Raw genomic sequence first — 15,491 nt, forward strand, 5'->3', positions numbered from 1 at the left:
AGGTATATTACATGTACATTACAAGTACATAAAGATTTTACTTAAGTAGCCTATTAACTTGAGTAAATGTACGTGTGGAAAAAATGTTCTACATTTATTAAACACATTTACACATTTTCCATATCTATAAGTCAAGTACATCAAAACTTAGCCTAGGTGGCCTACAATAGAAAAAGTACTTAGTTACAGTACTTAGTTGGTAGCAGAAAAGTAATATTTAGTAATAATAATTATAATAATTAATATAATTAAGTGTATTTCTTCAAAACAACTATAAAAAAATTAATAATAATAATAAATAAACATCCTACTTCCGGGTCTGATCACGTGACGGGCGTCAGTTTGCGTCGTGACGTGCGGCGGTCAGCTGACCGACGTTAGTTTTCTGCAGCTCCGGTTTGTGATGCTGTAGACTCCGATTGTCAATCTTGGACTGAAAAATGGAGCGGTACGGGTCGGACACGGATGCGGACGAGCAGGAAAAACCGCTTCTCTATCGAGGACACGAAAATAAAATCCACAGAGGTAAAAGAAAAACCTCTTCCGCTAATTGGCGAGCTAACAGTAATGATGCATGTGCAGCACAGCGAGCCGTGTTTCTGCTGTTTCACTGGGAAAGAAGTGTTTAACTTGTGTTTTCTTTATTTAACGGGTTTTTACTTTGTCAGCCACGTATTTAGACAGCGAGGAGAACAAGATAACACATTACAGACATGTAATGTTGTATTAGAAGCGTCCAGCACAGCTGCAGTGAGTGCAGGGCTGGAACAAGTATTTAAAGTATGTCCTGAAAGGAAGCAGCACTTCACACAAATACTGCCGAGTAAGCATTATGAGGAAGAATAAACCAGCATCAGTCAATACAGATCCCTGTATAATGTATAATAATAATATATGAGCAGTACTCAGTTGTTTTCTGCACAGCTGGGTACAAAGAGTAATATTTAACTAATATTGATTCAGCTTAGAAAAATAAACTGTTATTTAATCACAGTCATAGTGGAGTAAATGTATCTTCTGTCCCTCTGCAATGGATTATTATTATTATTATTATTATTATAAAAAGTAAAACTCAATCAACACTTCAGTAAAGTAGTACTTTATATAGGTAAATGCATTTAGTTGTTTCCCAACTCCTGTATCTGTAATCTAAAAAGTAACTGAACTACATTATTTCCTTTTCAGGTGTAGTAGTTTTGTAAAAACTTGTATAAAGTGGATACTCATGGTTACTACTCCAGTGTATTTAGGTGTATTAATTGCAGCATTTGCACTGTTGCTCACCTAAACCTACTGCTGCATCTGTAGTTGATACTACAAACTAATTCAGAGTGGATCTGCGTCTGTCTTCTGAGGTGGACCTGGATTAAGACGTTTGAGACGTTTCATGTGCACACCTGTCCTGTGCGTTTGCACAGACTCTGCCATTTTAACAAGGCTGAGTCTTGTGTTTAGGGACATCTGCTGTGAGCTCATATCATATGACAGCCTACCTGAAGGATGAGTCACTCTGTGCCAACACTCACCTAGAGTCACGGGGATGGAAAGGCCAATTTAACAGTCTGTACACTGGAGTGTGTGTGTGTAGGAGCCACTAGGCCAGTTCTCCATTGTTTAAACATGACTTACGCCTTCCACCATAAGTAAACGTGGCAGTCTGCTAGATAAGAACACTGGAGGTTAATGTGCTACTGTCTTTTATGTAAAGAGTGTCTCTTCACATTATTGTTAAGATAAGCATCACAGGTTTGCACAGTATCAGCATGTCATGCAAAACCCGAGCATCTATCTGGTACTACAGTTTAGTTATGAGGTTCAGCTGTGCAAGAATGAGAATATGCAATAGACTTGACATCATCGTCCACTCACATTTGAGAAACTCCGACCACAGGAAGTCAGACAGGTCGGTCTGAGTTGTTTAATTGGTTAATATCATTGTTGAAGTTGTTGCAGGACATTTTATCAGTTCACTAATCATCTAATTGTTGTACTTCTATGAAGAAGACTATAAGACTGATGTTGAGCTTTTCACATCCTGTTGATATTTCTCAATTATTGATTAATTGCTTTATTCATTAAGAAAATTATAAAAAAGTACCTGTGGGATCCGTAGGAAATTGTTTATTCACCTGTGGTCCAATTCACATCTTCAACAGCTCAAACCCCTAAAGTATTTAGTTTACCATCATTTATACTAAGATGAGAACTAAATCCTCACATTAGAGAAACTAGAACTAGACCACGTTTTGCATTTTTTTAATTTACCAGTTATCAACTAGTTGTTGCAGCCTGATTATGTTGAGTGAGTAAAGAAAGATACTCGTTTCTGAAAAGCTACAGATCCATTTCAAGGTTTAAATTAACTGCATTCTCTGTCCTGTTGCATGCAGACACAGAGATAATCACTCTATGCTGATGAATTTGCCTCATAGGTCTTGCCTTGCATTGCAACACTTGCCTCATAATGCTACTTAATAAATTGCTCATGTTATGAAATGCAGCTGGTAAACAGAGCACACAGTCATCATCATCTGCCATTCAGGAATCATTACTGTAACCTCTCTCCCTCTCTCTTTAGCCCCAGTATGTTGTTCATCTCGTTATGGCCTGGCCCTGCTCTCTTTTTATGGGTTCTTTGTCGTCTACTCCTTGCGCGTGAACCTCAGTGTGGCCATGGTAGACATGCTCAACAGCACCCACCAGTCCAGCACCAACCACAGCACCTCAGTGTGTCCTGCTGATACTAACCCTCCACAGCCTAAACACAACCACACGGTGAGCAAAAACATAACTGCAGCTGAGTAATGTGACTGTCATTCTACACAGTAAAATCGTAACGGGATAGGAATCGTAAAGGACAGAGAGTGAAGTAAAGGGAACACGTGAGCCAGCTCTGACTAGTCTATCACTAAAGGTGCTGATCAGGATCTCAGAGTCATCCTGCTCTCTCCCACCTCCTCTACTCCTCTGTGTGTGTGTGTTGGTACATTAGTCATGTTTACACACTGGCTGTTAGAAGGGGACTTGTTTTTGAAAGAGAATTGCTGACAAATGAGAAATGAACGATAAAACACATGCATGCACACATGAACCACAAACCTCCAGGGTTTAGTCAGTAAGACGTGAGATTAGATGTAATACATTTCTCAATGCCTTCCTTCACAGGCCAGCGTGTACAACTGGGACTCAGAGACACAGGGCTGGATCCTGGGCTCTTTCTTCTACGGCTACATACTGACTCAGATCCCTGGGGGTTATCTAGCTGGTCGGTTTGGACCCAAGTGGCTGATGGGCTTTGGAATCCTGGGAACTGTGGTTTTTACGCTGCTAACCCCCGTGGCTGCTGATCTGGGTGCAGGTTACCTCATTGCAGTCAGGGCGCTGGAGGGGATAGGAGAGGTGGGCAAAGTTGTTGCTTCAAGTATGAGCTATACTGCAGCCATACACAAAAAACGATTTCAAATTTTAATGGTATTCTACAGATGTAGATGTGTGGCTAGTTGTTTACAGTTGTATTATTTTTAATGTTCTTGTTGTGTGTTTGTCCTCAGGGAGTCACGTTTCCTGCCATGTACACCATGTGGGCAGCGTGGGCTCCGCCGCTAGAGAGAAGCCGTCTGCTCACAATTTCCTACATTGGTAAGACGTAGAGTAAATAAGAGGTTTTCCAGTAAAACTTTTACTTTTTACAACAGTGAAATCGTCACATCGTTACATAAACAGAAAATCCAGCAAACACTAGTTTAATTTCTGAATTTCCTTATGTTTTTTTTCTCCTTCACTGCAGGAGCCCAGCTGGGGACGGTCATCTCTCTTCCTCTGTCTGGTGAAATCTGCTTCTACCTGGACTGGACCTACGTCTTCTATATATTTGGTAATACAGCTGGGGTGTTACAGGTGAAGGACAGGTGTGGTCCACTTAGTTATGTTTTAAAGAACAAGTCCACCCACTAAAAGTTAATCCGTAGAGGTCGTCAGTCCAGACCTGGGCTGTGGAGCACTAATGTTCCCTCAAACTGATAAGTCAGCTTTTAGTTTTTGTTCTTTAGCACAGTAGCTCGTACACATTGTGCTTTTGGCCTGGAAGGACTTTCTAATTTTATTTTAACCTATATGAGGCTTTAATACATTAGTTGAAACCACAAAACTGACACATCTCATACTAGACATGTTTGTTATTCAGTAAAAGTGCTTTAATACGTCATGGAAACGTCTCATTAGAAAAGCATTTTATTTAAGTTGCAGATTATGTCTCATCTTAAATGCATGTGGTTGTTCCATTTATAAGTTACAGACTTTTTTTCCAAGCACTGGATCAGCTTATTCCAGTGTCTCGTCCTTTGTTCCTCTTTGTTCTGTGGAAATGACTTGGCATGTTTAAGAAGAAAATGTGCTTACAGAGAGAACCACTGCTGAAGTTCTGCTTTTTATTTGCTTGTTGTATCAACTGGACTGTTAGTATCTGCACACACATACTATTCTCAGTGGAAGTGGGTCAGGGAGATGTAATAAGTAGCTCAGACCATAGTTCAGTTTCAGAAACTCCTCCTGACTTGGTGGGTTTTAAAATAGAGGTGACATGATTGCTTGTTTTGTTTTCATGTGTGTCCAGGTGCTGTGGGCCTGGTGTGGTTCATCTTGTGGGCCTTTCTCGTCTTTGACAGTCCAAACACTCACCCACGGATATCAGAGCAGGAGAGACTGTACATCACCGACTCACTCAAGAACGAGGTAAAACCAGAAACCATACTGTGAATTACGAAAGCAAAGACAGATAGTCCTCAGTCCTACATGTAATTTCTGTGTAACAAAACAAATCACAAGACATCGCAGAATGTTTAAAATTGACAGCCACGACACAGAGTTATTATTCATAGGAGTTTATTAATGTGAAACTATATGAATCATTTTCATTTAGTCAAATGACACTAAAACTGTAGCAGCAGAGCGCCTGCAGGCATTTCCGCTCCAGTACAGTTATCTGATATCAGTGTTACATAATCTGGGTGTATTGCAGCTATTTGTTCTCTTATCTGTCTCACTCAGCTGTTAAGTCACAACACTGAGCATGAGTCTCCACTTTTTAATGAAATTCAGATGCTGGACATGGGTACACCCCTTCTGCTGGGTCACTGAACAAACCTTAACCAGCATGTCTGACGTCTGTGTGGAGCCCTTTGGTTGCTAAAATGTGAAGCATATTACTAGATGTTTTGACCTTTAATATAGTCATGATATGACTCTTTATTCTCGATCATTACATCATTCTGGATTAAACATGGATGGTAATAAGTTCAAGTTTTGCCACATTTCATCAATAATGTTTACTGAAGACCACAATGAATATTTGAGGCTACTATTGCAGATGTATCTGACTTCAAAAGTGGATATATAAATCAAGAAGATGTAATCTCTGTTCTATGTTTCCTGTTTGGCCCAGCTGTCGACCTCAGCGGGCAACATCCCCTGGCGAGCCATAGTGACCTCCAAACCGCTGTGGGCCATCGTCGTGGCTCACTTCTCCTACAATTGGACGTTCTACACGCTCCTCACCCTGCTACCGACCTACATGAGTGACGTACTGCAATTCAGCATACAGAAGGTTGGTTCAACATTTCATTTATGGATTAAAAAAAAAAATCTAATATGGGGTAAAGATTTATAGAACTTGTCACTAAATAAGTCTTTGCATTGAACATGGTATATTTGTAGCTGGTACATTGTCTAATCGCCTTTTTGTACTGCATGATACTGGCTCGGCTCTGCTTGTTTTTGGTACCAGGTACTTAGTTTTCCACTGCAAATACTGTAGTACCACCTCAGTGCAGCAGGTCGTTGCATGAAACGGCAATAAACACCTAGGGACAATGGAGGGTATTGAAAGAATGTGGTTCTTGTTTTTTGGTCTAGAGCTTTAAAAAAAAAAGTCTGCAGTATTGTCAATCACCTTTTTCTATCACCTCAGTTTGCTTGGTGATACATAAAAGTAGCAGGTACTACCCACAACTTTTGCCCAAGGAAAAACCAAAAAAGACGAGTAGAGTCCAGTCAAGCCAACACCATGTGGTGGAAAAGCACTGTCAAATGACTTCTCACTGATAAAATGTGTGTAATAACTATGTAAATGTAAAACTGCATCCTGTCCACAACAGAATGGTATGCTGTCTGCCCTGCCTTACCTGGGCTGTGCTGTGTTGGCTGTGCTGAGTGGCCAGGTTGCTGATTATCTTCGGGAAACCTGCCTCTACCCCACAGTCCACGTCAGGAAGGTCTTCTCCCTTGTTGGTAAGGAACAGACTTTGACATCCAATATATCACGTGTGCAGTTTCTGGAGGGATCTTCACCTTATGTCGTGCGTTTGTTCTGTAGGTATGATTGGACCAGCAGTGTTCCTGGTGGCAGCAGGATATACAGGCTGTAACTACACCTTGGCTGTGACCTTCCTCACCATTTCCTCCTCTCTGGGAGGAGTGTCGGCTTCTGGCTTCAACATCAACCACCTTGACATTGCTCCATCGTAAGCACATATATCCACACATATATAGGGTCCTTGCTGTTACATGCAACAATAAAACTAAATCCTGTTTGAGTTTAGCAAGGTAATAAATACCTAACACTACTCTGTATTAACAGAAAATCTATGTATTTATCTTAAAAGGTATGCTGGCATTCTTCTGGGAATCACCAACACCTTTGCCACCATTCCTGGCATGGTGGGACCAGTCATAGCACGAGCCCTCACCAGCCATGTAAGAAACACACCTACACTGGTTTGATTCTGTATAAACTGTCCTGGGTTTCAGAACTCTAGGCTCAAGTTTAGATTTTGAGTTAACTATCATTGCAGAACCCAAACAGTTCTACCTAAACTGATGGCACCCTTACATTGGCTTAATGCTCCATTTCCTCATTGGTTTAGCTCAAGATTAGCAAATTAACATTTGGCCACCAGGGGGAATCTGTGGTCCTCTACAGACACACCCACAGTGTATTTGTGTGGATGGATGATGCCAACTTTTACTTTTACTTTATGTAAAATAGAAACACAGCCTTCATGTATATGTTCAAAACTAAATAAGAGAACTCCCTGATACACTGCACTAAAATAACTAGACCCATTCCCAAGCTTCTGAGAAGAAACTGCTGAGGATTGAAATGTATTATTTAATATTTGTAATATTACTTAATGTGTGATTAGTGTATCATTCTGAGCAAATTTTTCACAGAATGCACCAGATAATGAGCCAACTAGTCCAACTAGGGCTAAACACTATTCTACTGTACAGTAATCTACTGTGCTTACTTTCATTTAGAACACAATACCAGAATGGCAGACTGTCTTCTACATTGCTGCTGCCATCAACCTGTTTGGAGCCATATTCTACACGATATTTGGTCGAGGCACAGTGCAGCCCTGGGCTGTCCACACATCCTACTCCCATGGAGACTAAAGTAGAGGATGAGGCATACTTGTCCTTTTGATGAATCAGCATAATCAGTACTCAATCATGACTACGTTCAACAGGTAACTTCAGTTGTGTTTCAGCTCTCCAGATAGTTCACAAAGCATGTTTAACTAACAGTAACAGACATCATACCTTCAGGATGTTCTTTGCTGTGACTGTGGGTACCTCCACTGTTGGTAGGTGAACCTGCAGACACAGTAATGAAAGAATACACAAGCACTTGTTTGGGAAAATGCCTTACAGTAAAGCCTCCTTCACCTCAAATGATTTTAAAGGTATTTGTCTATTTGTAACACTAAGAAGATGCTATGCTATCTTTCTAAAGAAGGGAAAAAGTGCTTTAGTGGACAAACAGCCTTACTTCTATCAAAGGATTTGCACTTTATGTGTCAATTCTCAGGTTTCTTCCTAAAAAGGAAGTTTGTTTACTTTTTACACATTGTTTGATTTACCACACCAAATGGTTTCAAATACTGTGGTTAATGGCTGAAAATACACTGCCCATAAAAAAACAAAAGTCACAACGTGGATTAACTAAGCAAATAGGTAAGAGCCTCCCACTGGATAATTACTGCATTGATGATCATGTCTCAGCTGCCAAGTTATTTAACTCTAAGAAATGAGCAGCTACTCACTGCATCAGGTAAACAACCATGTCTGAAGACACATCCTGTGGTCGAGGAAAGGATGTTGATCTGTTTCAGAAGGGTCAAATTATTGGCATGGATCAAGAAAAGAAAATATCTAAGGAGACTGATGAAACTACTAACTCTGGATTCAGAACTGTTCAATGGAAGAAGGTCATGTGGTCTGATGAGTCCAGATTTACCCTGTTTCAGAGTGATGAGTGCATCAGGGTTAGAAGAGAGGCAGGTGGAGTGATGCACCCATCATGCCTAGTGTCTACTGTACAAGCCTGTGGGGGCAGAGCTATGATCTGGGGTTGCTGCAGTTGATCAGTAGGTTCAAGCATCTCAATACAAGATCTTGTTGAAAAATTCATGGAACTCTGGACGGAAATAAATGTTGCGACATTGCAGAAGCTTATCAAAACGATGCCCCGACAAATGCGTGCCATAATCCAAGCTAAGGACAGTCAAACAAAATATTAGTGTGACTTTTCTTTTTTTTGGAACAGGCAGTGTGTATATAGCTCTCTCCTAATGCCCTTTGATTTCTGTGACTAGCTGATTTAAATGTAAACTTTCCATCAATTCTGAGCCCTCAGGTCACATGTACATAGTAGTCTACTATACAGATGTTTCTCCGTTACACAAAATGACTATACTGAGCTTAATCAAATTTAGCCACAAGGTAAACATTTTGTCTTGGTTCTATTTTCTGTCAACAAGTAGCATCATCATCCCAATTTAAGATGTAATGTACTTGTGCCTTATTGCATTAGCTTAGATGTGGTTAGGACAATTCAGGATTTGTTTTGTTATCAGGTTTCAGGTTTTCTGCTTGTGTCTACATAAAGAGAATAAAGGGACTTTTGTATCATATAAAGATAATTATTGTAAACTTTTAATGGAAACATTCCAGAAATGTCTTACTACACTTATTATGTATTGTAAATACTCAAATACAGCTATGCTCAAATCTTATATTGTGTTGGGTTTTTATTTCTTTTTAAAATTATAACTAAATGAATGATGTACTTTTAGTCTGATGTGCAACAGAACATTTTGATAACCGCCTCATTCAATTCTCATCTCAGTCTGGAATATGTATAACTATATAATCTCACTTTCAGGTAGGTAAACGGGGCATACCTGCACAATAATCTTATGCAAAGCCTCGTTTATGAAATCAAATCCACTTGAACTACTACAATACTACTGCCAAGTGAAAACAGTTGTTAGGTAGATATTGCATCCTGGAATGTTTAATTAAAAAAAATCTAACGAAACAATTAAAGTGCGTTTAACATAGCAAAGTGACCCAGGTACTTAAAAGATCTTATATAGTTTATAGCTATTAAATAGTTATTAACTGGGAAAAGGCCAGTGACACAAATAGGCTAACAGAGATAGAGGCATAAATGTTAAGAAAAAAGATTATATTTCTTTAGTCTTACATGCTGGATGCACAAAGAAAGGTTTCATTAGTCATCCAGTTTACCTCCCTGCTGTTTCTCAGCAGCCCTACATCTTGAGATAATGAGCAGACAGACATGCTGGTAAAGAGGTTTAGGAAGTCCATGTTCATTTTAGCCCACCTGCTGTGTGGCAGAAGCTGCAGGTCTTAATTTGTTCTCCCACATGACTACAAACCATTTCACATAACTAACACCATCTCAGCATATTTCCATTTCAAAAGCTCTCTCTATAAAGACACATTATTTTCCATAATACAAACTAGAGAAGAAAGATTAACCAACAAAACACACGAATTAGACACAACCACCTACTGTAACATGTAATCATGTCTGTCTGACTCATAACAGCCAAAAACAATGCTTAGATGTCAGTTTCTTTTCCCCACAAGGCCTCAGCTTTTTAATGACGAACGAAAACAGCAAGGACAAGGCTACAGGACTACTGACAAGTTACAGAATAAACTGCAAATTCACATCGGTTCCGATATTTGTCCTAACTCCTGGCTGCGCTATGACTCCAATCCATCAGGCTTCCTGATGTACAACCTTTAAAAACCCGTATCCATACGGGGTCATGACCGACAACTGATGCTTCGCAGGTTGCCATGTCCTATGATAAACGTGTTGACGGTAACTTATCCTGGTCCCTTGTTGCGATGCTGTGCGGCAGCGGATGCGCGCATTACGCAACACCCCCGCCTGTCCTGTGCGCAATAACCGGATCAGCGTCTCTCCACAGCCTCTCCTGTCCTGCAGCCAACCTGACACCGGCCAGCTCTCAGGTACGACACAGTACATTAAATCATGCATTAACTAGAATCTGTATTTGATGCTATCAGGGAAATGAACTGACCGTTTTCTTTTAGCGGCTCGGTCTCCAGACAGTGCAGAGGGAATATTGTTGATGCAGAAAAGAGAGCAGGCGGTGGTAGTAATACGCATCTAGGCGTCAGTAAGTAAGCGGACAGATGATAGAACATGGCGGACGGTTGACGTTTCCGTTAAATCCTTTAGACGTGAGAGTTACCGCAATAGCTGCTCTAATAATTCAGGCTCTGGTCGCTGTTTTGTCATCTTCTGCACTGCGGCAGCCGCCGTGACGTTCAATATGAGGGATGAGTTGAAGACGCGTATGTAAATGGCTATTTGTCCTGGCACTGAGTTCACCTGATCAGGTCTGGCCAGGATCATGTGGGGATTCATGTTACAGTTGGATTAAGCTACCTGGAGCAGACTGGACTCACAAAATTAACTGAATCCCCACTGACTGGCTGTACAAAAGGAAACTTTGTAGTGCACCTATGAATCCTCAATCAGGCTTATCACTATAACCTTCTTACAAAGTTAACAACACTGTGTACTGTGCTCTACATCAACCTATGTACAGTATTCTGCAGTGCCTGAGAAATGGCTGCTACACTGGCAAACGACAGAACCTGACAAAATGGTGGATTCTAGCTTGATGTAAAGCTGTAGTAAGTCTGTAGCTATGAAAAGGAGGACAGTGCTGTGAAACACCAGAGCCGTGTTGTCTTTATGTGTCAGTGACACCAGAGCAAAGCAGTGATGACAAAGTAAGCTGGAGGTATAACAGGACAACAGGGGCGTGGATGGATGGAGGAATAAAGAGTAGGAGGGGCACAGGATTTTGTTTTTGGCGCAGTTCAGTGGCCATTGATGGCAGCATCTTTTGTGCACCACTCAAGAAAACATCTCTTGCCAGCCAAGAGCACTTACTGTCACAATAATCTCAATTTAAAACATCCAGCAGCAAGTCGGCTTATGAACTAAAGGATGAAAATGGATTCATGTCTTTCTATGCCAGTCATGTAGGGAGACATTAGCAGTCCTCTAGAGTATTTATCCATAGCTCTACAATACATTTACCCACTTTCTATCTGCAGTGGTAATTCACTTACCATTAATAACCAAATTTTGTTTTCACAACCTCTACATATATTTAGCTGCTCACATAAAACTTTTCAATATCCATCAGTTACAATAGCTAGTGAAGCAAAGGTTTCAGTATCCCACCCTGCATACCATACTAACAGTAACTTAAACCCTGGTTTTAGCAGACTGACTTCAGCCAGCTCCAATCACCATGGGAAAAGAGAAACTGCACATCAACATTGTTGTGATCGGACATGTGGACTCTGGCAAGTCCACCACCACAGGCCACCTTATCTACAAGTGTGGTGGAATTGACAAGAGAACCATTGAGAAGTTTGAAAAGGAAGCTGCTGAGGTAAGGAGATACAGAGAGGTAAGAGGAAGATGCCTTCTTTCCTCAAGATCAGGACCCTCCACCCCTCTGACCATATCATATAAGCTTCACTATGCACTAACAGGAATTAATAATTTAGGACTATGCGGCCTCGTCACTATGACTCAATTATGGTCACAATGATATTCAGATCATACTGTCTGACATGAAAGCACAGAAGAGATGAAAACTTGTTTGCCTTTTCCTCAGATGGGGAAGGGATCGTTCAAGTATGCCTGGGTGCTGGACAAGCTGAAGGCTGAGAGGGAACGTGGCATTACCATTGATATTTCACTGTGGAAGTTTGAAACCAGCAAGTACTATGTGACCATCATAGACGCCCCAGGACACAGGGACTTCATCAAGAACATGATCACCGGGACCTCACAGGTCTGTAACATGAGTGCTCAGACATCCTGAGTGTTTTACATGCTGCGAGGCAGAGTTGAGTCCTTTTGTAAGCCTCATACGTTTTTGTTCCAGCACACTTATCCATAGTGTGATTCGTCATAGCAGAACAGGCTTTTATTCCTGTGTAAATAATCTTTGCCACAAAAGTCATAATTAACAGCATTCAATCAGCAGTAGCAAGTTCATTCAACTCTCAGGACATTACTCATGTCCACTTAACTTATTACAATTACACAATAACCTTCGATACTTGAATGTATGCATGCAACGCATAGCCACTGTGCTTGGGCTAACGATTCATCTGCTGCATCTTCAGGCAGACTGTGCTGTGCTGATTGTAGCAGCTGGTGTGGGAGAGTTCGAAGCAGGCATTTCCAAGAATGGACAGACACGTGAGCATGCCCTCCTGGCTTACACTCTGGGAGTGAAGCAGCTCATTGTGGGTGTTAACAAGATGGACTCCACTGAGCCAAACTACAGCCAGAAACGTTATGAAGAAATTGTGAAAGAAGTGAGCACCTACATTAAGAAGATTGGCTACAATCCAGACACCGTTGCTTTTGTACCAATTTCAGGCTGGAATGGAGACAACATGCTTGAGCCCAGCCCCAATGTAAGTAGCACCTATAATAATAATGCAAATAATTAATAAGATGTACACAGCCTTGAATTTGAATACTAATTTGTATGGCTGGTATCAGGGATAGGAAGCTGTAAGCAAGTTTTGCTCAACAGGAGCCACAACACAAGTTGCTGTTAACAGGAAACAAAAATACTGAAGATTCAATTTGTTATAAAACAGATTCCATAATATCAGTAACACAGCAAGATCTAGCTTACATTAACCACCCTAAGCTACTGTACCATGTACAGCTCTGGCAACAAGACATATGAGTACTGACCTGGACAAGTGAATTACATTTCTTATGAATTCAACTACTCATTTGCGTGTAAGAGCAAGATTGTGTTATTAATTTAAAAAGTTTGCTTTATGAAAAAACAATTGAGCTTTTTGTTTAACATTAATTACCTAACAATGTACTGTGACTAAAAACTAAATGAATAAATAATGGTTGTTTGTAATATGGTACATTATCTTTTCTTTAGATGACATGGTTTAAGGGGTGGAAGATCAATAGAAAAGAAGGAAATGCATCAGGGACAACTCTATTAGAGGCTCTGGATGCGATCCAGCCCCCCACCCGTCCAACAGACAAACCTCTGCGTCTGCCGCTGCAGGATGTCTACAAAATAGGAGGCATGTAATGATTAGGACGGATCTAAATCTAAAAGCTGTGGAAATAAGGGATAGTGGTGTTATAAAAAAAATAAAAAACATGGCAAATGAAACATTGCTTGGTCAGAGTGCTCAGCAGAGGATAGGACTGAATTACTTTGTTATCACTGCATGCTCTGTGTGCCGACTTCTTTCTCAGGTATTGGAACAGTGCCTGTAGGCCGTGTGGAAACAGGCATACTAAAGCCTGGCATGGTGGTGACCTTTGCTCCTGTGAATGTAACTACTGAGGTGAAGTCTGTGGAGATGCACCATGAGGCACTGACGGAGGCCCTCCCTGGCGACAACGTGGGCTTCAATGTCAAGAACGTGTCTGTCAAAGACATTCGCCGTGGCAATGTGGCAGGTGATAGCAAGAATGACCCACCACAAGAGGCTGCCAACTTCACTGCTCAGGTAGTTATTGCAAGGGATCTACTTACAATTGCATTCGCGCAGTCTTCATATCTAAAGAAGATTTGTTTCGCTTAAGCTGGCACAAGAGGATGATACCTAAAACCAGCAGCTGATTATTTTCTGAGGAACTTGAGTGAAGGAAATAATCTTTGTTTTGCAGGTGATCATCCTTAATCACCCAGGCCAGATCAGCGCTGGTTATGCTCCTGTGCTCGACTGTCACACTGCTCATATTGCCTGCAAATTTGCTGAGCTCAAGGAAAAGATTGATCGACGCTCTGGCAAGAAGCTGGAGGATAACCCCAAAGCCCTCAAGTCTGGAGACGCTGCTATTGTGGATATGATTCCTGGCAAGCCAATGTGTGTTGAGAGCTTCTCCGAGTACCCTCCACTGGGTAGGTTCAAAGAGGAAGCTTTGTGACTTTGTAAGTAATGCCAGATGAAACCATCGCCTAAAACCTTTATCTCCTATCTTTGTTTGTCCTGCAGGTCGTTTTGCTGTGCGTGACATGCGTCAGACTGTGGCTGTCGGTGTGATTAAGGGTGTGGAGAAGAAGGTCTCCACCACTGGTAAAATTACCAAGTCTGCCCAGAAGGCCCAGAGGAACAAATGAATGTTGTGTTACTTTGCGAACCCCAAGGTCTCACAGGGCAGGACATCAGTCATCCAACTCCATCCTACAATTGGCTGCTTTAACTTAATAATCAAAGACTGGTTAATCATCACAATGCATCGCAAAAGCATTCGAAGGAAAGAACAATATTTAGTTCTCGAGAGAGCAGTCCTGACTCCATGTCATTGATTAGATTATCATTACATATAATGTAATATCAAACTGTTTTAAATGTGTACTGTTGACTTGGTTTGTGGCAATATCCTTGTGTGATACAGAGAACACTAAACAATTAGAGGTACTGTAATTTATCACCTCTCTAGCTCTCTAGAGTGCAGATACTGGTCTCTTTACATGGTACTTGTTGTCTTGCTTTTAGTGTTTGTTTGCAACTACATGGTGCTCTGTAGGAGCCAATAGTAAGAAGTGCAATCTATGGTCTACTCAGAAACGGTTTAGTAGAACTTAGTTGTTTATTTTATGTAAGCTTTAAAGCACTTAAAACAAATGGGAGGTACTCCAAGCAGACCGCCTGTTTCTTAAAGCACTTTGTTTGGCATTTTGCGAACTTTGCACTTACACTAGAGCAGTTTAAATTGGCATAAGCTATTGCACCTTATTGTAAGATGGCATGAGCCTTTTGCAACATTAAACATGTTTCAACCAAAATGTTGGTCTGTGGTCAATTATGGGCTAATTGTTTGTGTGTATGATGTTAAGCAGCAAAAAACTATCAAATCTTTTGTCAAGTCTAACAAAAAACAGAGCGGCATTTTAATACACACTTAGTCCACAAGGTGTAGCTATTGGAGTAGGAATAAATTAGCTGTGAATGACTTTCAAACTATACAGATATAATTTAAATAATACTTTATTGTAGATGCATGTATTATATTTACCTATCATGTGAAAAAACATAAATATAATTTCATGTCAAAG

The 15,491-nt window shown here is 40.7% G+C and overlaps 2 protein-coding genes across 3 annotated transcripts; both read left to right on the forward strand.

Annotated features, from left to right (window-relative positions):
* Nucleotides 1-386: 386 nt before the first annotated feature.
* On the forward strand, nucleotides 387-8,164 carry slc17a5 (solute carrier family 17 member 5). The gene is made up of 11 exons (XM_026356720.2): nucleotides 387-525; nucleotides 2,579-2,775; nucleotides 3,166-3,399; nucleotides 3,552-3,639; nucleotides 3,788-3,874; nucleotides 4,613-4,731; nucleotides 5,441-5,602; nucleotides 6,153-6,285; nucleotides 6,371-6,518; nucleotides 6,660-6,750; nucleotides 7,315-8,164. Exons 1-11 carry the CDS (start codon nucleotides 441-443, stop codon nucleotides 7,450-7,452), a joined length of 1,482 nt encoding a protein of 493 aa, XP_026212505.1. The 5' UTR covers nucleotides 387-440; the 3' UTR covers nucleotides 7,453-8,164.
* A 2,079-nt stretch (nucleotides 8,165-10,243) lies between these two features.
* Nucleotides 10,244-15,221, forward strand: eef1a1a (eukaryotic translation elongation factor 1 alpha 1a). Of its 2 annotated transcripts, none has more exons than XM_026356382.2 (8): nucleotides 10,244-10,350; nucleotides 11,644-11,816; nucleotides 12,045-12,224; nucleotides 12,562-12,858; nucleotides 13,353-13,503; nucleotides 13,682-13,938; nucleotides 14,099-14,333; nucleotides 14,428-15,221. In XM_026356382.2, exons 2-8 carry the CDS (start codon nucleotides 11,673-11,675, stop codon nucleotides 14,550-14,552), a joined length of 1,389 nt encoding a protein of 462 aa, XP_026212167.1. In that variant the 5' UTR covers nucleotides 10,244-10,350; nucleotides 11,644-11,672; the 3' UTR covers nucleotides 14,553-15,221. The 2 variants fall into 2 exon arrangements, with proteins under 2 accessions (XP_026212167.1, XP_026212166.1); XM_026356381.2 differs by having other exon boundaries at nucleotides 10,245-10,350; nucleotides 11,647-11,816.
* The last annotated feature ends 270 nt before the right edge of the window (nucleotides 15,222-15,491 follow it).

The sequence above is a fragment of the Anabas testudineus genome, chromosome 15 (assembly GCF_900324465.2).
Source record: "Anabas testudineus chromosome 15, fAnaTes1.2, whole genome shotgun sequence".
Classification (NCBI taxonomy): Eukaryota; Metazoa; Chordata; class Actinopteri; order Anabantiformes; family Anabantidae; genus Anabas; species Anabas testudineus.